At 42.2% G+C, this 22,491-nt stretch overlaps 1 protein-coding gene across 3 annotated transcripts; it reads right to left on the bottom strand.

Moving 5' to 3' along the window:
* Positions 1–338: 338 nt before the first annotated feature.
* On the bottom strand, positions 339–21,456 carry serpini1 (serpin peptidase inhibitor, clade I (neuroserpin), member 1). Of its 3 annotated transcripts, none has more exons than XM_053422709.1 (10): positions 21,256–21,456; positions 10,479–10,767; positions 9,305–9,535; positions 8,856–9,050; positions 6,777–6,981; positions 6,083–6,180; positions 3,550–3,636; positions 3,310–3,399; positions 2,974–3,063; positions 339–1,828 (listed from the first exon to the last, which is right to left on the bottom strand). In XM_053422709.1, exons 2-9 carry the CDS (start codon positions 10,744–10,746, stop codon positions 2,987–2,989), a joined length of 1,251 nt encoding a protein of 416 aa, XP_053278684.1. In that variant the 5' UTR covers positions 10,747–10,767; positions 21,256–21,456; the 3' UTR covers positions 339–1,828; positions 2,974–2,986. The 3 variants fall into 3 exon arrangements, with proteins under 3 accessions (XP_053278684.1, XP_053278683.1, XP_053278682.1); XM_053422708.1 differs by lacking the exon at positions 339–1,828 and adding an exon at positions 14,196–14,244 and having other exon boundaries at positions 2,073–3,063; XM_053422707.1 differs by lacking the exon at positions 339–1,828 and having other exon boundaries at positions 2,073–3,063; positions 21,256–21,454.
* Positions 21,457–22,491: the final 1,035 nt, after the last annotated feature.

Below are 22,491 nucleotides of genomic sequence, written 5' to 3'. Positions count from 1 at the left end.
GAATTTTGGAGACAGACGCTGGATATTAATGACTTTTAAGTTGTTTAACTAATCTGCAGTTCAGGGTTACTCTTGAACTTCTTGGGCCTGTCAGTCAGTTCCACACTTTATACAGATCTTACCTGCTACATGGAGCAAGTACATTCAGAGTGAAGAATAGGAATGAAAGCTTATTTCAAGTCAGTGAACATTCAAAATGTTATCGAAGCCAAAGAAGTTGCATGGGATTGCCTTAAAATACAAAGTAGTATCAAAAGTGAGAATATGTCCTTCTTGTCTCATATTACTGAAACATGAATCCATAAGTATCCTTAAAATGTACTAAATGACCCAATTTTTAATAACTACTTCATATATTGTAAGTTAATGGAATTTATGGGACAGGTAGAGAAAAAGTGTTTGTCTACTCTCGTTGGTTCTGCTTGATTGGTCGTCTCTTGTTATGCTGGGCAGGAGGAGAGATACGGCGGATTCAGACTTTCAGTGGCTCACAATGAAGACATAAGGCGCCGCTATCATAGCAGCCGGTGAGGGTAATTCAGATTATAAATAACCTCCCACACCCACGGGCTGTCGTTCTTCTTCAGCGCCGCTCATTGTGCAGAAGACACTGCGACTCTGAAAAACACTGAAGTGATAAAAAAGCTATTAGATCATTGATAGAGGTAAATGAAAACCTCGGGAGCTGCGGGAGACTGTGCGAACGAAGTCCTCTGACTTTGTGTGGAGGACGTAACTATCGGCTGATTTCCGGACTGACTCATCATTTGCAGTCATAAAATATAGTGCATTTTTGCCTTTGTTGTTTAATATGAAAATCATCTCACTTGTTTGGCTGTCTTATAATCTGTGGGACAAAGATAAATAGTGTTTCTATTAAATATCCGCTGAAGACAGGGACGTTTTTTGGTGCTTTTGTGTTCATTGCACTGAGTAATTGCACAAACATCTGCTGAGGATGTTGTTGTCCCGTTTTATTTACTGATATATTTATATAGTAATTACCACAGCAGTGCTGTGCAGGCAGCACTATGTCTGTTAGTTGTGATATGAATATGTAATGGAACAGTTGTTTTAAACCAATCTGGCAGGTCACAGCAGAGGGGGAAAGTAACTAAGTACATTTACTGAAGCGCTGTTCATTTCACAATTCTGTGAACTTGTAATATTCAAGTTTTTAACATTTCTATATAAAGAAAAACACATGTGTTAGAACCATTTATATATTAAGATGTTTCTAAAATATATTATTATTATTTATAAATTATGTTGTTTTGTAAGATTTATTATGTAGGCCTTTATTGTGTATGTTAGCTAGCATAACACATTTAATTGTTATTTATTTGAAACATGACATAGAGATCAACAGCTCAATAAATCACCTCATCATCAAATGTACAAGGACAATATTGTTAGATTCCTCTGTGTTCTACCTCCATCTACTGCTTATTATTAGGCACATTATACCTACTACATTAAACCTTATGCATATCTCTTTTTCATGAGCTGTTGATTTAACAATAAGATGAACTAGGCCACAATATTTCCTAATAAAAAGAATTCAAATAAATGTTTGTACATGTTCTCCTGTGTATTTTCTTTTTCATATGAAGCAACAGAATCGACATTCAGGTCTCATTCGCCCTTGCTCAAAGTATATATCCTTGCCTTGCTTTAGACATATGATCTGTTTTTCCTGTGTGCGTGTGTATATGTGTGTGTGTGTGTGTGTGTGTGTGTCGGTGTCTGGTAGCTAGGTGATGCCACAGGCCTGAACCCGCTCCGAGACGCCTTGGCAGGACATTGCCTTCCCCGGGCAGCAGAGCTCCTGTTGAACAGACAACTCCTGCTCTTAAGGTCAGCTGTTCAACCATAACCGCCGTTGCAAAAGCACATTATACATTCAGACTCTGGATATAAAAAGGGCTTTTTTCTTAGCAAGTTTCATAAACTCCTGAAGCATTTCATGTTTCGCGCTTCACCACAAAACCCCTCAAGCTGTGTGAGCCGCGGTGACATTCAAAGAAAGGTTATGAAAACAGCGTCCGTGCACATTCAGAGAGGGACACGCGTTAATGGGAACACATTCGTCTTTTTAATAATTGAGTAAAAGACTGAATACAGCTGGTGTTACGGTTTCTCCCGGTGTGTACAATCAACACAAAGGTGGAGCAGATCTTTTCCTCCGTGTTGTCTGCATGCGCCAGGCCGTCTCCATAGCAACCCGCCTTAGTTACACAGTCTCCTCTGCTCACCTGTGAGACGCCCAGCTGGGGCCTAATCAACCACTCAGATGTGATAAGGCATATTAGTCCATCAGCAGCTCAGCCATGTTCAGCCCATCGTGTAAAACTAGAATACTGTCTGCAACAGATATTACTAAGAATCAGCGAATAAGGACAAAATGTTTGCAAGCGTGTTCTCTGCAATAAATACTGAGCCTTTATATATATAAACTGAATGTGTGTGTGTGTGTTTGTATGGAGCAGGATGTACAGGGATGTAATTAAAGTGTGAAACGTACAGTGTGCGCATACTGTATCTGCAGTAGGAACAAGAACATTGTATTGAAGGAGAACAGAGTAAGTTGTGCGTTGGCTGTGTGGGCGCAGGTGAGTAAGAAGCTGCTGAACTTAAAAGGGGTTGTGCGTGGATTACATATCATGGCTTCTTCTGGCTCATGTGCAAACCATCCATCACCAGAGAATATTTACAACCCCTCCCTTTCTGCACGTCTGTGTCCAAGAGTTTAAAGCTTCCAGTATCAAAACACAATCACATCGTTATGTCATATGTCATATTTCAATATATAATATATCATGTAATATCCAGTTTATATATATATATATATATGTATATATATATACATATATATATGTTTTTTTTTTCCCTTAAAGAGTATAAAACACAGCTGAAGATGGTGAAAGAGAATAGGTAGCATTTATGACGTCAGACTGGCTGAGATTGAGTGACCTCACAATCGTGGTTACATGGAGTCAAAGTCATTGTCATTGAGCCCGATGACTTCCGGGGTCATGACCCTGCCCATGAAGAGGATGGACCCTGGACAGAGGAGCGAGAGAGAGAGAGAGAGAGAGAAAGTCAGATTCACACTAACAACAGCAGGCCATGTGCTATAGCTCTTTAGTTTATCTTATTCACTTCAGGAAGTCCCTAAATGCACATTTCCCTCATTTGGAGAATTTAAATGACTGTCCCAGATTACCCAAAGCCTGCTGTTCCACATCATCAACCATATTGAAACAAATATAAACACACACACACACACACACACAGAAACACACACACCTGTCTTTCTACTCCTGATGACAAAGAAGAATGGGTGATCAGCCATGACCTGCGGGTACAGCACCAGAGTCCTGGTCAGGGCGATCATTCCTGAGAGACAGAAAGGGGGCGCCATCATCTTTGTTATTCGCTGACAGAAAGGTATTTTGTTAACTTGAAGTTGACTTTGCAGTGTGAAAGGTGTGTAGTTATGTTAATGTTCAGCATGAGTATGATGATGTAATAAAAGATTCCGTCTACCTGAGCCCACAGCTCCCTCAGCCCCCTCCTCAGTCACCTCCAGGTAGGCCTTCTGCACTGCCTTCCCAATGTACAGGTCTTTACCATCTGGAAAACACAAACACAAACGTACACAGATCGTCACCTTCACTTTAAAATATACTGTACCAGTCAGTCTGAGAGTGAAATAATGATGACAGCAAACAATATTTATATAGAATCTTTAAAAAATCTGAGTGCTTGACAAGATCAACATGAATTGAAGGCAAACACAAGGAAACAATTAGAAGCAGTTAGAAGAAATATAAGCGGAAATCTGATACAGATTAGAAAAGAATAAAAGAAAAAGTAAGAAAAGATGAAACAAGATAAAGATAAAATAGAAATATTGCACTGCCACCGCCAACGAGAGCAGATTCAGTCTACATCCATTTTTCACCGGCAGATTTGAGATTTAATATTCAAGAGACCAAACACATGTTTTGTGAGGCCACGTGACCTTCCGAATCTCATCACTTAGTCAATTTTGAAAAAGATTCACAAGAACACAATTTCTATTTTCATGCCTATAAAAAGTTGAAGGTGACAAGTTCTGAGAAAAGAAACTCATTAAAATCTGTCTCTTACCCCAATATGTGAAAACCATTCCTTCTTACCAGGTCTGTCTGATAGTGTTTTCCTTCTCTGGAAGCGGAAAGGCATTTGCAACATAGGTGATTTGTACATTAACGGTATTTTTGCCTCATACCCACAACTTGTAGCTAAATATGACATTCCTAAATCTGACCTTTTTCGATTCTTTCAAATTCGGAATTATGTCAGGATGCATTTACCTGGCTTTGAGATACTGGTAGAGCATGAGGCCCTTGAGGCAATAAACAAATTTGAACCTACTGCTAAAGGGGCGGTTTCGTTCTTTTACCGGATCTTGCACAACAATACACAGTTGAACACAGCGAGTCTTAGGCAGGCATGGACAGATGAGCTGAATGCAGAACTGGAAGATGAAGTATGGGATGAATGTTTAAAAAGTGTACATGATTGCTCTGTGAATGTCAGACATTGCCTTATTCAGTTTAAGACGGTGCATAGGCTCTATTATTCCAGAGAAAAACTGCACAGTTTCTTTCCTGATGTTTCACCCATTTGTAACAGATGCAAGTCTATGACTGGTAACTTAACGCATTCTTTTTGGTTATGCAGCAAACTGCATACTGGAAAAGTATTTTTCACTGCTTCTCTACGGCTTACGGGAAATGTTGGGAGCCGGATCCATTTGTAGCCATTCTCGGGGCAACCACCCCTTTGTCTTCTGCCAATAAATATGAGAAAAAAGCTATCCTATTTGGAACTGTGATCGCGAAGAAGCTAATTCTTCGTGGGTGGAAGTCTGACATTGCACCCACGTACGATCAGTGGTTGAGAGAAATGGCAAATATGCTTCACCTGGAGCGACTGAGACTTCATAATGAAGACAGGGGAGACATATTTGATAGGATGTGGGACCCTGTACTGCAACTGTTTCAAGGAAAGGACTAAAGTATGGATCATTGTGAAACGCCTGCTGTGTGTATCTGCTAGTTTACTCTTCACTTTGTGTAGTCTTTTGTAAATTTGTATGTTTAATTTATTGTCATGACTGTGGCTTCTGTTAATTCTTTACTAGGATGTGCTGATCCTGTTAGTTTGGGGTGGGTCTTTTTTTTCTTATCCTTTTCATTTTTGTTTGTCCTGTGTTCCTTTTTCATTCTGGAAAATAATAAACACATTTAAAAAAAAAAAAAAAAATCTGTCTCTAAGAGGATTCAAAAGAGGATTCTAGAGGATTCAAAAGGAGCTTGCCAGACGGATCTGACATTATTGATTCAGGGCAGAGAATATACACATGTCGCAGTGAAATCAATATTACAGACCAGACTATTAGAACCCATTTGAAACTGTTGAGTCACTATTGAAAAGGATGATGTTTAGTCCAGGACCATCACTTCCCCTATGACTCAACGTGATTTAAAATACCTCTTAAATTCTCTTACTTGCCTTCCTGCCAGAATGGACCTCTGGGCACACGTTGAGCCGAGGACATTTCAGTTAGTACAAGATGTACAGTGAGGTCTGCAGATTGTATTCATATATTTTATGATATAAAACTACTTTAGCTCCTCTTGATCTGAAAGAACAAACTTTACTTGTCTGTGTTTTCAATAAGCATGAGTTTGTTTTCTTATAATTAAGATATTGCAGTGGCTCTCCATAAGTCTAGAACAGATGTGAAGGGTTTTTTAAAGCAAATTATCCAACACTGTTATGAGTCTCTATTGCTCTGACTCTATATGTGTGTGTCTCTCTCTGGATCTATTTTTACTGGATGAAGTGACATCGCTGACCTGCCCACTTGGTGCCAGTTACCTTGGTTACCTTATAAAGTACCAGAGGCTACATCACTGCAGCCAAGAAACAGAAAAAAACTGATGATACTTCTCATGTGTATTATTCTCCCTATTTATCTAGTTTAAATACTAATGTATTTCCACATGTATGTACAGGTGAGTGTTACCTGTCATGGCGGAGAGATCAGCATCGCTGGTGAAGATTTTCTTGATTCCCAGCTCCTGCAGAGTGCTCCTCAGGTCGATCTTCTGCTCCACTTTGAACCTGGAACACACCGTCAGGTTAATAGTCACATGTTTGTGTTTATATGTACAGAGGGCCTGTATATCATCTATTGGAAGATGAATAGTTAGTCCAACCTTATGCTTTTAAAGAAATCAACATTACCAAACAGCAATTTCAGTTTTCATCACGGTTTGGTTATAACTTAAATTTGGACATTCTTATTCATATATTTGGAGACTATGCTCACATCATTTAACTGCAGATGATGATCTGGGATGATGCTAAAAAGGCTGTTTTAAGAACAATTATTTCACATGATCAAATCAATTCCATTGATAGAGAAAAAAAAATACAAGATTTGTGAGTCATCACAGCTTCACATAAAACATCTTCTAAGGCACAATAGTGTCACAACCTGGTTAAATCATACAGCAGCATATAGGTGGATGTGTACTAAAGTTTGGATTCCCATCCCGAGCCCATCAGGATGGGTCGGGTTTAGACTAAAACGAAAATCAGGTTTGGGTTGGTTGGTAAAACAATAAATAACCGTGTGGCCCCTGCTCCACTCCTTCTTGTACACAAGTATGAATGTTTGTGCATGTGTGTGTGTTGGTGTCTGTCATCTCTCATACCTAGGTAGGTAAACTTCCACCTTCTGCCGTTTGACGTTGTTGGCCCACTCCTCCAGCAGCGATGCTTTGATGATTGGCTCCAGTGTGGCCAGCGGCACCTCCTGTCGAGGCAGGACGATCATCATGGACATGTCCTCTCCTTCATAGGGCATCTCCAGTACCTGGTACACACCACCAGCCTCCTGAGAGCCATCGCTGAACTCACCTGGTGGAGGAAACACGATACATTTAAAGATAAAGACAAGCACACACACACTACGGAGACTATGAAGTGGTTTCTTCACAGCCTAGAGGTGGATCTTCAACAGATCCGTCCCTTGCATCAAATTCAACAAAACCCCTCGGATAACAATTCTAATCAGGACGAGGCAGAAAACATTTAGTTGCGTTAAGTGATGCAGTGTTTCTTAGTTCGGATGAGATAATCCTTTTATCATCCAAACATGTCCAACTAGATTTTAAATCTAAATATAAGATTATCCCACTGTGAGATGGAGATTACAGAGCAATTAACTTTGCCAGATTTCATCCCAGCCTGTGCGCATGGTTTTCCCTTTGAAGCTGCTTAAAAAGAAAAATTACAACAAAAAGACCGATCATCCCTCATTAACTTCTGTGTAAGGTTTGCTGAGGCAGAGCGAGGCAACGCTGCAGCAAATAAAGGGACGTGGCATCCCAGATCGTTTTTTTTTACTTACACAATATGATTGTGTTTCAGAAATGAAAATGTAAACCCAGCCGTCTCCCCGAGGAGCTGTCCCTGTTCTGCAGCTCTGAAGCAAACACGTGCGTGCACACGACGCTCGGCACGCACCGGCTCACACATTCACAGATACTCTTGATCCCGAGAGTGTGAGGATGAGAGTGTGAGTGCACCCTGTTCACACAATCTCACCAGACTCAGACAACATAACAAACTCACCAACTTCAGAAGCAGCGCAGTGAGAATTTGATGCAGTCGTATCAGACAAAATAACTCAGAAATACATCATCCAGAGGCAGCAGCATTATTGCCGACCTGTAGGACGATCATCAAACTACTGAGCTTTACAGCGCTGTACACCAAATGCACAAATATCTGACACAGAGTGCAGCGAAGTCAGAGCAGCCAGATTATGATATAGATCATTTTATGGTATAGAAAACCTGAAGCACTGATTTAGAACCCCGACATTAATGTTTACGTAGAGTTGCATGATAATAGAAGCAAAAACATCTCATTCGGCAGGATTGGGAACAACCCAATCCAACAACTAATTGAGCAAAAAGAGAAAATAAATAATGAATGTTTCAACAATTTGAACCTAGCGTGACACTCAGGAAAGAAAAAAACTCTACATTTAAATTCAATAGATCCTGTTTGTTTTTTTTAATCTGTACCACATTGCCAACAGGAATATCTGTCCCCTAAATATATCAGATATTATGAATTATTCTCAATCCTCATGACGTAACCCTCCACAAAATTGAATGGAAATGGGTTGAGTATTGTTTTTTTGTAATCCTACTAACAAACAAGCAAATGGAGACAAATACATAACCTTTTGGCGGAGGCAACTATTCTCCTTCTATTGCGATATGGTTTTTCAGAGAGATTTGGAAACTCCCCGGGCTTAACTACTCTCAAATGTGTCGACAAATTTGTATAATAGCAAATCCTATGATGCAATGAACAGCAGACCTTGATAAATCATCACTGTTAACCTACCAACTAAGTGAAGGAACCAGTGGAAAGAGGAGCAATCAGAATAGTTATGGTAGTTGTGTTAGATCTAGAAAAAGCCAATATAGTTCGACATGGTTTCACACAGACTGTCACGGTGCCGCTAATATTAAATGGCATTAACAAAATGCACTGCTAAAGCAAAGAGACACATAAGAGGAGTTCGGTGCATGCGAAGAGAATCTAAGCAGCAGAGCTCCGTGAGCAGAGAAGAGGAACATTTCCTGGGAATAACGCTGCAGATATGAATAATTTAGATCTAAGATTAACATTTTAAATAACCCCAGGAAATGGGAGCGGAAATCCAAGGGCTCTTGGGAGAGGTGTCCCATCTACTCTTTACAGTTGATTCTCACCGTAGGAGAAGTCGCCCTGTTGGTACATCATGAGCGTCTGGACTTCGGAGCCGTCGTCTCTGCTGAAGGAGAAGGTTCTGGTGTTCTCCGGTCTGAACTGGTTTTTCCAGGAGCCTCTGAAGTAGATGGCGTTCACCAGGGTCAGACGGGTCACGCTGCTGAAGTCTTCGGCGGACAGCAGCTCGCGGATCTGACCTGGAGGAAGTGATTTGTACAGTGCATGAGCAGCTATGTTAGGGCCGGAGCCTCCTGTGATGCAACTTTGAAGCTATACATGCGGATAAGGGAAAGGGATTTAAGAAGTAACATCAGTTTTTCTACAAGAAACTTCGATTAAACAAACAATGAATAAACATCCCACATTGTTACATGCCACTTTACAGTATGAAGGGATTGTAGGATGATATCAATACAACTCTCCTTTCTTCCATCCTTCCTTTCTCACTTACTCTCTGTGTGATTCTCCACCCAGGTGTTGATCTGATCGGCCACGGCGGCTGATTCGCTGAAGTCGACCATTTCCACGTCAGCACGGAAATACTTCCTCATCAGGTGCAGGAACTCCGGGTTGAAAGTGATGCCCTCCTGCAGGAAGAGGCTGTTGGCCAATCGGATCACGTAGCGGGCGTCTTCGTCCAGCAGCCCCGCTGTGAGGTTCTGGAGCAAAGAGAACTCCACACCTGGAGAGAAGAGGGAAGGACACATCCATTGATGCTGCCTGTGGAGCTGTATTCATATGCCGTGTTCAGTTACGTGAAAAAAACATGTCTTGGTTGTGTTACAAGGTGTTTTCAAAATGTCATTACTTCACAGTCCATAAATGTTGTTTGGTAAACAATAGTACAGCAACACAAATATTCGAATTAGATACATTTAGAATTCTATATTTAAAATATCTTGCTGCTCACATCTCACGTTCACATACAAGTGTGTGTGTAACATGTATGAGGTTTGTTGGTAGGATCAGTTCGTATATAGCTGTAATATTACTCTGAACAGTTGTTTCCCTATGGCAGTGGGGCTCACAATTATATATTATTGGCACCATCACATATCTCTGCACCTTAGCACCGCACATGCCCATAACTCTCTTACTGTATATATTGTTGTTTAACATTGTTGTTTTTATCTTGTTGTTTTATTTACAGTGCACCAACCACACCAAGACAATTTCCTGTATGTGCAAATATACATGGCAAATAAAATAATTCTGATTCTGATTCTGATTCTCTTTTAATATTAAGGTTAAAGTTGAGGTGCCCGTTCAACCATTAATCATCCATCCCAGGATTGGCCAAATGGAAGCAGCAGAGGCAGAGATGAAAATTAGTCCCTACAAGGGCTGAACCTTGCATTTCCCATAAATCAAATATGACTGCATCTTTCATTACATCGGCGCCCCATCCCAAAAGTCAGGGCAGCTTCAACTCTAGTTTGTAATGAAGGCCTTCCAATATAAATTCATGTATCAAGTTCAAGGCAAGAACCTGGGTGACATATTCAGGATTCAAGGAGTTTTTATTCAAACTTTGGAATGGAATTATCAAATACATATTTAATAAGTAAAACCCAGCCGCCACTGACTGTGATGCAAGTGAAGCTGTGTCTATGAGCACGTCTCACCTGGCAGCAGGTGACTGAATCCGACAGCCTGTCGGATCTCCTCCAGCGAAGCCCCTCTGGCCCCCAGCTCCACCATGCCCATGGCCACAGCCACGCTCAGCGGGGAAAAGATGATGTTTTCCTGTCCCCCCGCCACCTGAAGCTGGTGGTACAGTCGGACCGAGAACTCCGCTGTGGTGTCCTCGGGAATGTCCGCCGCCCAGCAACCGTAGCCCGGCAACACGATGGAGAGGAGGAGCAGCGGGGACAAAACGTCCAGGATCAACATCGCAGCACAGAACACTGACAGCTGAGTGAGAGAGGGAAGCATGGAAGGAATAAAGGAAGGACAGATAGAGGGGGAAAGGGGGAGGATGAGGAAACATGTGTTTGGAGGAAAGACAGAAAGATGGAAGCGGAAGAAAGGGTTAGGATCAGGGAATGAGTGATAGGAGCGATGAAAGGGGGATAGAGGGGTGTGGAATGAAGGGCAGACAGATGAAAGAGGGGGGATTTTTTTGGGGAGGGATGGAGCCAAAAGAAGAGAATTGCAGAGGACATAGAGAATGAGAGAGAGAGGGAGATAAAGGGAGGGAAGATTATTACGTAAGGGAGAAAAAAAGATGAAGGACAAGCGGATTTTGGAAAGGAGAGGGACAGAATCGAAAGTAGAGCAGGGATGTGAGATGATGAAAAAAAAGAGAGACAGAAAACATATGTCAGTCAATCATTCTGCCAAAGAAAAAGGAATCGCTGATGAAGCAACTTCTCATGTTGACTTTCTAAATACAAAGATGAATATTTCTCATAAAGATGCTCAAATCCTGAGGGAAAGTTAATTGAGAAAGAAGAAGTTACAGATTCAAAATGAATTTTGGTTTATCGGGAATAGGTCAAAGAAGAGAAAGAAGAGGGATATTATAAAGACAGTATATAAACAACAAGAATGTGAAGTAAGTACAGCTGACTGCAGTCAGTACTGCTTTACATCTGCTAAATGAGCCCATACATATTTCATGTCAATTCTTATCATCCTGAGTTGAATCAGCTTCTTTCCTTCAAAATCTGCTTTGCTCTGCTCTGTTCAGCTGTGATTATGTGTGTGTGTGTGCGTGTGCGTGTGCGTGTGTGTGTGTGCGTGTGTGTGTGTCTTTGAAGAGCGCACAGAATGACTGAGGTCTTTACCTCCATCCTTCGCCTTGTCTTTCCATCACATCCTGCCTTCTAGTTCTCCCAATCATCTATATACTTTGTTGACTCACCATTGTGCTGTCTTTTCTCTGCTCTCCTTTCTTATCTCTCTCTTTAACCTTCTTTTATAACTTTCAAAATGAAAAGGAAGGCACACACACGCACAAAGCTATCACTCCGGCGCAGTTGTTGCCAGGCAACATTGTTTTCTGCTGCCCTAACATAAAAAGGTCGATGATAATATATAGGATAGAGATAGAAAGAAAGATGTTCAGAGGGAGGGACATAACACAGGGGCATTTGTTTTGTTGTGTGTCTCTCTGTTGTGCTGTTGTCCTCGTACAGTGAGTATAAAGGATTCAATTAGCAGAGCCATGCAGGGCTGGAATCTGCTGGCTGCTGCTGCTCTGTCTGTGTGTGTGTGTGGATTTGTGTGTGTGTGTGTGCATGTTTATATATGTTTGTGTGTGTGTGTGTATGTGTGTGTGCGTGAGTCTGTGTGTGTGTGACAGCAGGTGACTGTGGTGTCAACAACGTTAACAATGGGCAGCAGCCAGAAAATGAGTGCCCCAGCTTGTTGTGTTCTGGCCTGTGCCCTGCTCTGCTCTGGCATGTGACAAACAATTTACCTTTCCAAAATAAACCAGCTCAGTGGGGAAGGGGGGGGGGGAGATTTCAAATATGGGATATTTGTTCCTATTGTCAGCTAATCCCATGGAAAGGCGATGGCCAACAATGAATTGATCCTATAACAAGTGTTGTCTATGTATCTATTGTTCTCCAATATTTTCATATTCCAGGAAACATTAAAATCATAAACATGAACCACATTGTGCGTTGTGTCTTCTTCCTTCATCAGTGTGAACGTGCATGGTCACTATTTTGACTCATCTCCTTTTTTATTGTCACTACAGCAAAAAATCTGCAGCAGTAAAACAGTCCACAGGAAACAGACTGTAAAGTGTTTAGTGAGTGGTATTTGCTCAACAGTGGAGCCTGACCCTGATATGGTTTGTTTAGGGGCAGAAGATGATCCTTAACAATTTTGAGAATAAAGTTGTTATATAACAAGAATAAAGTCAAGGTTATCGCTGGTTAAATCAGGTTGATATTCAAAGAGGTTTAGACAAACTGTGCATGGCTGTTTCAGTAAATGATACAACCAAAGATAAAAGTGTGTATAATATGATATGTAAACAATAAGCGGTGTGACCTGTATCCTGCATGTGTTCATATATGAATGACCCAAAGATTTCCAAATACAGCAGCAACCTCAGGGATTTGTGGCTTTGTGTCAAAAAGGGGACAGTGAGGACAGAAGATATTGAGAGACAGACACAGTGTCGCTTCTCGTCCTTTGGCGGATAATCATAAATCACCAGTCATAGATAGAGTGGGTCATCCCTGCTCACGTTTTACAATGAACTCCATCTACTTTATGAGCTACTGAATTTGATTCCTCATTCTCTTGCAAACCACACACACGCCCACGTCACTTCCACCTCATGCCACCTCTAAACTGACAGTGAAGATCTCGTCATGTTTGTTCTCCGTCCATGAGCATTCTCACAAAGTGCTTTCTACAAGCACAGAACCGGCAGAAGCAGCTACTGTAAGTGAATGGAAATATATTTTGATATACCAACTTTAACTGTATTTAAACACATTGAGAAGAAAGACAACTCAAGACGAGACATGACATGACCTCAACGATCCGGATTCATGATCCGACACCATTGATTAGTAACTAAATAAATGTGATCGTCCTGCTGACAAGCGAGAAGCTCTTCCGGCAGATAATGATGCAACGCAGTGTTTAAACTTCATTTTTCAGAAGAAGCGACGCCCTGTTAAACCAGGAACATAAATATGATTCAGCAGGTTTTTATAAAGATCAGTTCTACGTGTGAGTGATTAGAGAAGAGCAGAGCAGAGCAGCAGAGTCGCTTGATGACCAGCGGATATCATCTGGATACTGTAAAGGCTATAATCAAAGTTTGTCACCACTTACTGCCTTAGGGCATTAAAATAATATAAATATAATCATCAATAAGATAAGATAAGCTTAATTTGTCACGTACGCAATTATACATGGTACAATTTGCAGTGAAATGTGTTATTGTGGCTGCATCCAGTTTTTAAAACAGTATAATAAAAGACACAATATTAAAATAGCATCCTGCAATTAGGTAGGGGGGGACCCCCTGATTGCCACTGGGTAGAAGTAGTATAAGATCTAATGCTAGGTCAAATTTAAGACATTCAAATGTTGGCCGCCACAGACGTTTTCTCAAACAGCCTTTCTGCATTAAAGATGCTCGACTTCAAATAGATGTAAACAGAAAAATCAAATGACGCCCGAGGACACAAACCCGATGTTCTGAGTTAACATAGTGTGAGTCACGTGTGTCCAACTGCTCTCAAATGTCGTCCTGTGAGTCAGATGTTCCGAAAAGAGTGAGAGAGGCTGAAGGGAAGGAAAGGAAGGGGGGGGGGGGGGGGGGGGGGGCGACTGGCAGAGACGTAAACGGAGGTAATGTTCCTGACCTTCTGAGCTGTGGGAGCTGAACCTTCCTGAGGCCGACAGACCCGCTCTCTGTAAGGAAAGATCCAGCCATGCAGTTAAGCCAGGGAAAGTCGTGCGGGGCATCACCGTGCGCGCACCTGTGTGTGTGTGTGTGTGTATAAGTGTGCACGTGTGAGTGGACAATAACACCATGGGTGGCTGGTTTTTACTTGTGACAGTGACACCGTTCTGACCTTCTGAGTCTTGGGACGCCGTCCGCAAGGGGATCCCGCACTTTTGCCAGTTGAGCCCTCGATGACTAAACTTTGGCTCTGATCTCCTCGGGTGGGTTTCCCGGCATGCCTCCCAGGTATAAGCGGCGAAACGCAACATCTTGTTATGAAACGTTCTCTCGTGACTGAAAAGAACATGTCAGCGAATCTCTCAAGGTTTAATCCTGACAATTTGATTAATTCCATGCAATTAAACTCACTGGCCTTTAAAAGCAGCCTTTAATCTCTTTGTGTAATCTCGATTCTCGGACTGGATAGATTGGCAGTTGACATTTCCGACAATTAAAACGTGACGTCATCCGAATCCGCCGCACGTACCATAATCCCTGATGCCATTTAAACCCAACACCTTGAGACGGGACGCTTCAGAGGACAGGGGAATTTATTAAACATGAATATCCTCATTCATGCACACACACACACACACACACACACACACACACACACACACACACACACACACACACACACACACACACACACACACACACACACACACACACACACACACACACACACACACACACACACACACACACACACACACACACACACACACACACACACTTTGAAGTACACATTTCCACACACACTTCCAAGCCAAGGTTCCCGAGGCAACTGCAAGTGATGGACATTTTTCATTTTGCAGAGCTGACAGGGAGAATTTTATACTTTAAAGATATTTCCCTCCTTCCACATAGGCAGATAAACTCTTCTTTCCTTTTATCAAACAACACTCAGCAGTTTCTTTCTCATACAACCCCTCACTTTACAAGAACTGTTCACACACGATGCAGCTCTGTCACTTAATGCACTCTCTGACATTATAGCGCACACGAGCACGTACACACACACACAGACAGAACACTAACTAGACTCAAGTGTAGCTCTTCTTCTTCACAATGAAACGGCAGCTACCTCCTTCACTTTGGCTCTTCACCTCCACACTGCTGTCCATAAAGGTGCTTTGTTGAATTCTGTGAAAGTGCTAACATCCCATTTGATCAAGGCCTTTCCCTCTGGGAATGAACTGCAGACAATGTCTCTCATCATCTCTGTGACCGTGAAAAATGTGAATTTTTTGTGCGGTATGATTCTCTGTTTAAAGTGGCAGCGTTATCTGGGATGATTCCACCATGAATATGTCTTATTTATAAAGGGCTTTGCAGTACAAAGATAATAGAGTCTGATTATTGTCCATGGCTCCATTACAGCCACTTTCTGCATATCATTTTGATGTTGAATAATGGAAAATGCAAGTAAACACATACATGATCAAGCCTACATGAAGCTTATCAAGTGAGTGCCTCACTTTCCCTGTTAGACCACCAACCCTCACCTACTGCTTATCCACTGATGTGGAATTTACACAGGGAGGCTGTAATAAAGCACCAGTCGGGCAGGAGCTTTGACTCCATTGTTGTCTATGAGAAATGGTAAATAGGATTATTCATATGAACAATAAAAAAGGTTCTAACTATTGAGTAAATTTGTCTGTTCTACCCCTGATTTGTACCTGTTGCTCCAGGAAACCATACTTCAGTAGCTACAGGTGATATATCCCATTTTTGAACAATAAACCTATTTCAATCAATCAATCAATCAATCAAATTTTATTTGTATAGCCCATATTCGCAAATTACAATTCGTCTCATAGGGCTTTAACAGGGTGTGACATCCTCTGTCCTTAACCCTCAGCAAGAGTAAGGAAAAACTACTAAAAACCCTTTTAACAGGGTAAAAATACATAGAAACCTCAGAGAGAGCCACATGTGAGGGATCCCTCTCCCAGGACGGACAGAAGTGCAATAGATGCCTAGAGGCCTAGCTAAAACAGGCCTAGCAGTTTTAGCTAGGCCTGAGATGACAACTTCAGGGAGATTTGTCATCTCCCTGAATTAACACTGAATTAGAGTATCAACACAACAGTCATCATGGCTAATTGTTACCCACTGATGTGATGTACTTGTCTAGGGCAAGCAACATTAAAGCAGTGAGGAGCAGATAATCATTTTGTTTAGCTGTAAATATTAATTTTTGTGAGTAAATGATTATTAATTTGTTGTGATTACAATAATTCCACTACTTGGCTTCACTTTTCAGGAGCTGTCAGGTCGTCCATCATTATATACACTGGATTGTACAGAAAAGGTTAAAGGTTCAGGGTGTAGGATTTAGTGATATCTAGTGGGAAAGTTGCATTTTGCAACCAATCAAAGACCTCTCATCTCACCCTCCCCTAAGCATGTAGGAGAAGCAATTTGTACGTTCTGGGATACCGTAGAAACATTGTGGGGCAAACATGGTGGTATCTGCGCGCTTTGCCGTTTTAGTATGACCCATGTCCCATCCACACACACGGAGGTTTATGAGATATACTGCAGCCAGCCACCAGGTAGCCATTAAGACGCCTTGGCTTCACTTTTCAGGAGCTGGCATGTCGTCCATCTTTATTTATGGTCTATGGTTTAATCAGTCAACAGTTCAGTGTTGACATTGGTGGAGGCGCTAGAGGCATGAGAGGATTTGGCCCAGTAAAGGTAGTCAGCTCTCAGTGTTAATCTTCATAGCAGCTACTGGTGCATTACAGATCCTAATCACAGGTAACATTCAGCTAACATTATCTCAGTGAGTTTTAATAAGATCCAACAGTTTCTGGCCACATCAGATTCTGCTCGGCAGTAAAATCCGAGGGGATTCACTAAGTATCATCTTATAAAGTTGAAACTGTCTCTCCACTAACTTCAGGATTGGCTCATTTAAAGCATTTAATTTGTCAAGTGGCCAATTGAATTAATTAAATGTCCTCACGCTTGGGAAACTAATCAAGTGTGAAATGCACTAGAGATTATATTTTTTTCTGTAATAGACGGCAACACGACATATGTGCTGTAATACACAGAACGGCTGGTGGAGAGAGAAACCCTGATTCTACACAATGTCACAAAAGTGCACCATTGTCAATGTTTTTGTCCGTCTGGATTACAGCCACACCCGCAACAACACAATAGGCACCAGAAACCTGGGTTTCATTAGATCCTGTAAATATGAACTGAAACCATCCTTTAAACTAAATAGAGTCATAAAAGGGTTCAATAATAAGCAGAATAATTTTACTTTTATTTCCTTGGGATATTGTAATTATGATATTTCGATTAACTGCTCAGCCAGACTTAAGCTACAGGTCTGTGGTTGCTAAGAAACCATCTGTGACGCTAACACCTTCATTACTCTTCCATAAAGCTTCATGCTACAATGCACACTTATTTCCAGTAAGCCAATATGACTGTGATTACAGCAACTGTTATGTTTCAAATGTTACAGTTTATATCCACTCCAGTGGCAGACACAGTCGCCTGTCTGCAGAGCAACCTCAGCTCAGCTCACTGAACCTCAGCTCATTCAAGCCCTTGTTAGAAAATGGCCTAATGGGCTACGGAAGCTGCCTGAAGTCCCAGGATGCCCACGGTACACTCCACAGAGGGCAAACAAAGGTTAACAACTCTTTATTAATCCCTGCTAACGGAGAGACCCAGAGGGAGAGACACACAGAGAGATAAAGAGGGAAAGAGAGAGAGGAGAGCAACAAGAACTGAAGACATGTAGGTAGAAAATCAGGGAAAAGAGAGGAAGACGCATATAAAACCAAGTAGATAGGCAGATATGAAGAGCTGAACAGAGGCAGATACCAGCTTTGGTTGCGACAATTATATAAGTGACCACCTGCATAGCATGGAAAGATTCCAACTGTTCCCAAACTCTGTCAAGACACACTCATGAGTGTCACTTTTCTTTCGCTATATTACAAACACAAACTAAAAGCTACAGTGGAGCGCAGGGAGGTTCCAGCTGTAATTGGATCGGCCTCCATTCGGGGTGAGTGGTATAAGTTAAAAGAATGGAGGCTTTTTCAAATAGAGTAAAGACCAGGGAGACACCGGAGCACCGGAAAGGTCACGATCAACCCCTCCTGTGGGGGAAGCGTGTGCAGTCGGTGTGGGTGTGTGTACACATGCAGGTAAAACAGGGAGACCGGGAGGATACTGCAGAATAAGAAGTGAAAGCCTGGTGAGGAGGTGGAGATGGAGAGAGAGCGAGAAGACAACAAGGTGATGATGAGGCTGTTTAGGCCGTTCACAAACCATCCAGGGATCATTCTGCTTGATTAAGGGTCTGGAGGGACGGCTCACTCACAACAATAAGATGAAAATACAAGCATGAAAATAAAAACTTCCAACCAAAGTCTCCTGTTGTTTTCAACCTAGATCCCTGAGAGGCCCGCAGCACTCTGCCAGAGGATCCCAGTGTGTGTTCTGGCTCATCCGGGGGGGGGGGGAAGGCATCTAGGAGCCGAGTAGCAACATTTAGACCAACTTCAGTCAGTGGCCTCACAACTGCGACATTTAAGAGAATAATTCAACATGATCTGGTGTTTGAGCCGCGAGACCTACAGCTGCAGAGTTTGTGTGACCGAGGGAGAAAATACGGGGGCCGCCACCAAATTGCTGCGACCGCTTTGCTGTCGTCCTCGCAGAGATATGTCGCCCTCTCTCATCGGCCCTGCTCTGAGCCCAACCCGCCCCTCGATCCCACCAATCAATTGACAGATCGATTCCAGGATATGTGCGCGATTGTGTGTGTGTGTGCGTGTGAGTTTTAGCATGTTTGTGGAGCAGAGATCTGATGCGAGCAGCACAGACTCTGAAAGGATAAAATGTTGACACGATAAAATCCACCAGTTACAGATCACATTTACAGTAATCTTTCTAATTTGATCCATATATAATTTGTTTCCTCTTCATGGCTGTATTGAATCCTGGATATTTTGCTACCTAATTAAGATAAGATTCAATTCCATATACTTTCCTCCCTCTCTGTGACTCCTACCTCTGTCTCTGTTCTCTCTCATTCTCCGACCTGGCCAGGTATGAGCTAATCCCCTGCCTCTGCTGCAGCAGAACGTAGAGGGGACAAACCTGCTGCGTATGAGCAGGTGGTGTGGCTCCGACTGGGCCTTCATTGAGAGGGTGAAGGAAAACATTTTAGAGCTTAAATGTCTTATTTATGGTTGTAATTTGTTACCTGTCAAACTATGTTTACTAATCTTTTTCAAGTGTATAAATTGCATTTCTAGAAGACAAATGAGCCAATTGCTCTATGCTGATGACAGTCTTTTATTCTAAAGCACCTTCAGAGAACTCAGTAACTGCGGACTTAAACGTACTTCAGGACAAACTCAGATAAAACTAGAGTTTTTTGCCCCCCCTACGTTTCATTAAGCAGCACATAGGCTTATAGAGAAAGCCCACAGTAGCCAGTTTCGACAACTGCAGAACCCCCCCCCCCCCCCCCCCCCCCCCCTTATCCTCACATGTACCTGGCTCCTGCTCATACAAACATGGATCTGGAAGGTTACAAACACGCAGCCACAGCACACGCAGAGCTCAGCGGGCTCGGCTGCTTCCCCCTCTCCCCCGCTCATTTTGTTGCGCTAGGCTGATTTGAAGGACATTTAATTATTGAAACACAATTAATGCAGCGCTCCCTGGGAATAGGCAGAACACACACACACACGCTCACACGCAGGCCCAGGCCACAGAAAGGCATGGGGAGGAAAAACAGCAGGCTGAGATTACCCAGTGATTTAGATGCATATGGAATTAATACATTTAGATTATGACTGAAAGGGATATTGTTAGTTTTTTTTCCTTCTGAATGCTGAGCCGCTACAACCGCCAGGTTCGGTGAGGATTTCGGAGCTCATCATCTTAGTGGCAGAGATAAAGAGATCACAGGTGGATTGAGAGAATGAGACTGAGAGAACATTGAAGTGTTTACTGATAAACATGTTTTGGTGTAAGGCAGACGATAACCCATTAAAAAGCCATTGACAACCTTAATGACAACTTAAATGGAAACTAATGCATTTCACACACTTATAGGGACTCAAGGTGTGTTTGTCTGGTGGCCACCTACTCAAACTGGCGGGGATTCTTTTATGTATTGGCCATTTTCCATGTAGCTACATTTTTACCCTCTATTTTCTGTACACTATAATGCCTCATACAATCTAACCTGTGGTTCAGAGTCATTTTTACAAATGAGTACATCATGGATTATAGTTTATTATGTATTTAGAGGTGTAGGTCAGAGAGGCTACCTGAAGCAACTGCAGCATCTCAGGTTTATTCATGATTTTTTTTACCAAACACACACACACACACACACATATGAAGGAATAGCAATAGGTGTGTGTGTGTGTGTGTGTGTGTGTGTGTGTGTGTGTGTGTGTGTTGGGGGTGGGGACGGGCTACAGGACCGGTCTACTACAATCTGCCTCGTTAATTCACACACACGTTCACTCACTGCGCCTTTGCCTGCGTTTCAAGGACAAGAACCGCGCAGCAACGCCTCAGCTGCTTTCAGTCAAAAAAAACGAAAGACAAGAAATAAACAAAAGAAGACAAGAAAAAGAGGAAGAAGAAGAAGAAGGACAAGAAGAAGGAGAAATAAAGGCTATTTGACTCAGGGTGCGTCTCCACCCACCCCCCTTGTTGAAAGCCAACACATGTTGATTACACAGCATAGAAAATCCCGTTACACACTGTTCCACAAGAAAAATCGCCTGTAACACCGACCCACGCCTTCATCAAACATGATCATGAGAGAAACTCACAAATTGCACGTTATTATATTCTATCCCGGGAGACGTTAGAGAGAGAGGCTCAGCTGAGCTCCCACGGTTTACTGCTTCCCCTCCACGCGGGCTGTGAGTGAGGCTGCTGCGGGTTATGAAAAGGGCTCTTACCGATCACACGGTGCAGGTGGTGAGGATGGACGGACGGATGCAGCCTGTGTCTCCCTCTCTGCTGCTCTCCTCCAGATCCAGAGATCGCTGCCTGTTCGTCTGCCGCACACCCCGCCCCCCACCTCCGCGCCGTCCAATCAGCGTCGACCGAAGAGTAAAGGCGAGAGGCAAAATAGACCGACTTCCGCCTTTGCTTTGGCAAACAACAAGGCAATTTCAAGGCAGGGCTCTGCACAGGCTGCAAAATACAAGTGCCAGTTTGTTAAAATAACATAAGTTAATACAAAAGACGGCATTTTAAAAGAAATGAAAAGAGTTACATAGAGAGTAATAAATGTACCATAAGAAATAAAAGAGTGAAAATAACCGTGCAACGTAAGAAATTAATAATTGTTTGATTTCATTTAATGCAGAGGCAAACAGGAAAGACTTCTTGTTATCATTATGATCATTATAATTAACATTATTATTGTTGTTTAATTCACCTGTCTCAATTGGAAAGCCCTCTATAGCTTGAAAACTGGACTGATATTAGCCTCCTGAAAAATGTTCACTAAGATTTGCAGCAGACCTGCAATTCTCTGGGAGCTTATTCCACAAAGAAAAGCATAGAAACTGACCACTGCTTCTCCATGTCTAGTTTTGAATCTGTGGATAGGAAGCCGACCTGTTCCAGACGACCGAGGGTTCTGGATGGGTTATAATGCGGCCTATCAGTATTTCAGAAATATATTGTGGCCCCTAACCCTAAGTGCTTTATTGACCATCAGCCGCATTTTAAAGTAAATTCTTTGGCAGATAGGGAGCCAGTGTAAAGATCTCCGAACCGGAGGGATATGATCCATCTTCTTGGTGTTGTTCAGGACTGGAGCAGCAGCTGAATCTTTCTTATCTATTTTTTAGAGACGTAATAAACACATCATTACAATAGTCAATCAGTTGTTTTTCCAAATCCTGCTGAGACGTTGCTCCTTTAATCCACAATGTCTTTTTTAGTAAACTGACTTTTTAATAATATTACTGTTAATGCTGTGGTCTGACTCCATTATTAGACCAACTTTTCTAGCTTAGTTTGTGGTAATTAACTTTACAGATTAAAGCTGAGCAATGATTGTTCTTGCCTGTCGCTTCCTGACAACTGGTAAATTCACTTTTGACATGTCGGCTATGTTTTCGACCCTCAGTCTCACAACCTACGTTTTGTCATTCATTGGAAGATTTGTCACAAACGTATCA

Source organism: Pleuronectes platessa, chromosome 5 (assembly GCF_947347685.1).
Source record: "Pleuronectes platessa chromosome 5, fPlePla1.1, whole genome shotgun sequence".
Lineage (NCBI taxonomy): Eukaryota > Metazoa > Chordata > Actinopteri > Pleuronectiformes > Pleuronectidae > Pleuronectes > Pleuronectes platessa.
Note: the sequence above shows the minus strand (reverse complement) of the source record. Positions and strands in the feature narration are given on the sequence as shown.

Excerpts from the sequence above, each read along its gene's own strand:
- serpini1 (XM_053422709.1), bottom strand. The coding sequence starts at position 10,746 with ATGTTGATCCTGGACGTTTTGTCCCCGCTGCTCCTCCTCTCCATCGTG. Across the intron at positions 9,536-10,478 it reads ATTCAGTCACCTGCTGCCAG|GTGTGGAGTTCTCTTTGCTC; the intron begins GTGAGACGTGCT and ends TCTTCTCTCCAG. Across the intron at positions 3,637-6,082 it reads TGATCTCTCCGCCATGACAG|ATGGTAAAGACCTGTACATT; the intron begins GTAACACTCACC and ends TGTGTTTTCCAG.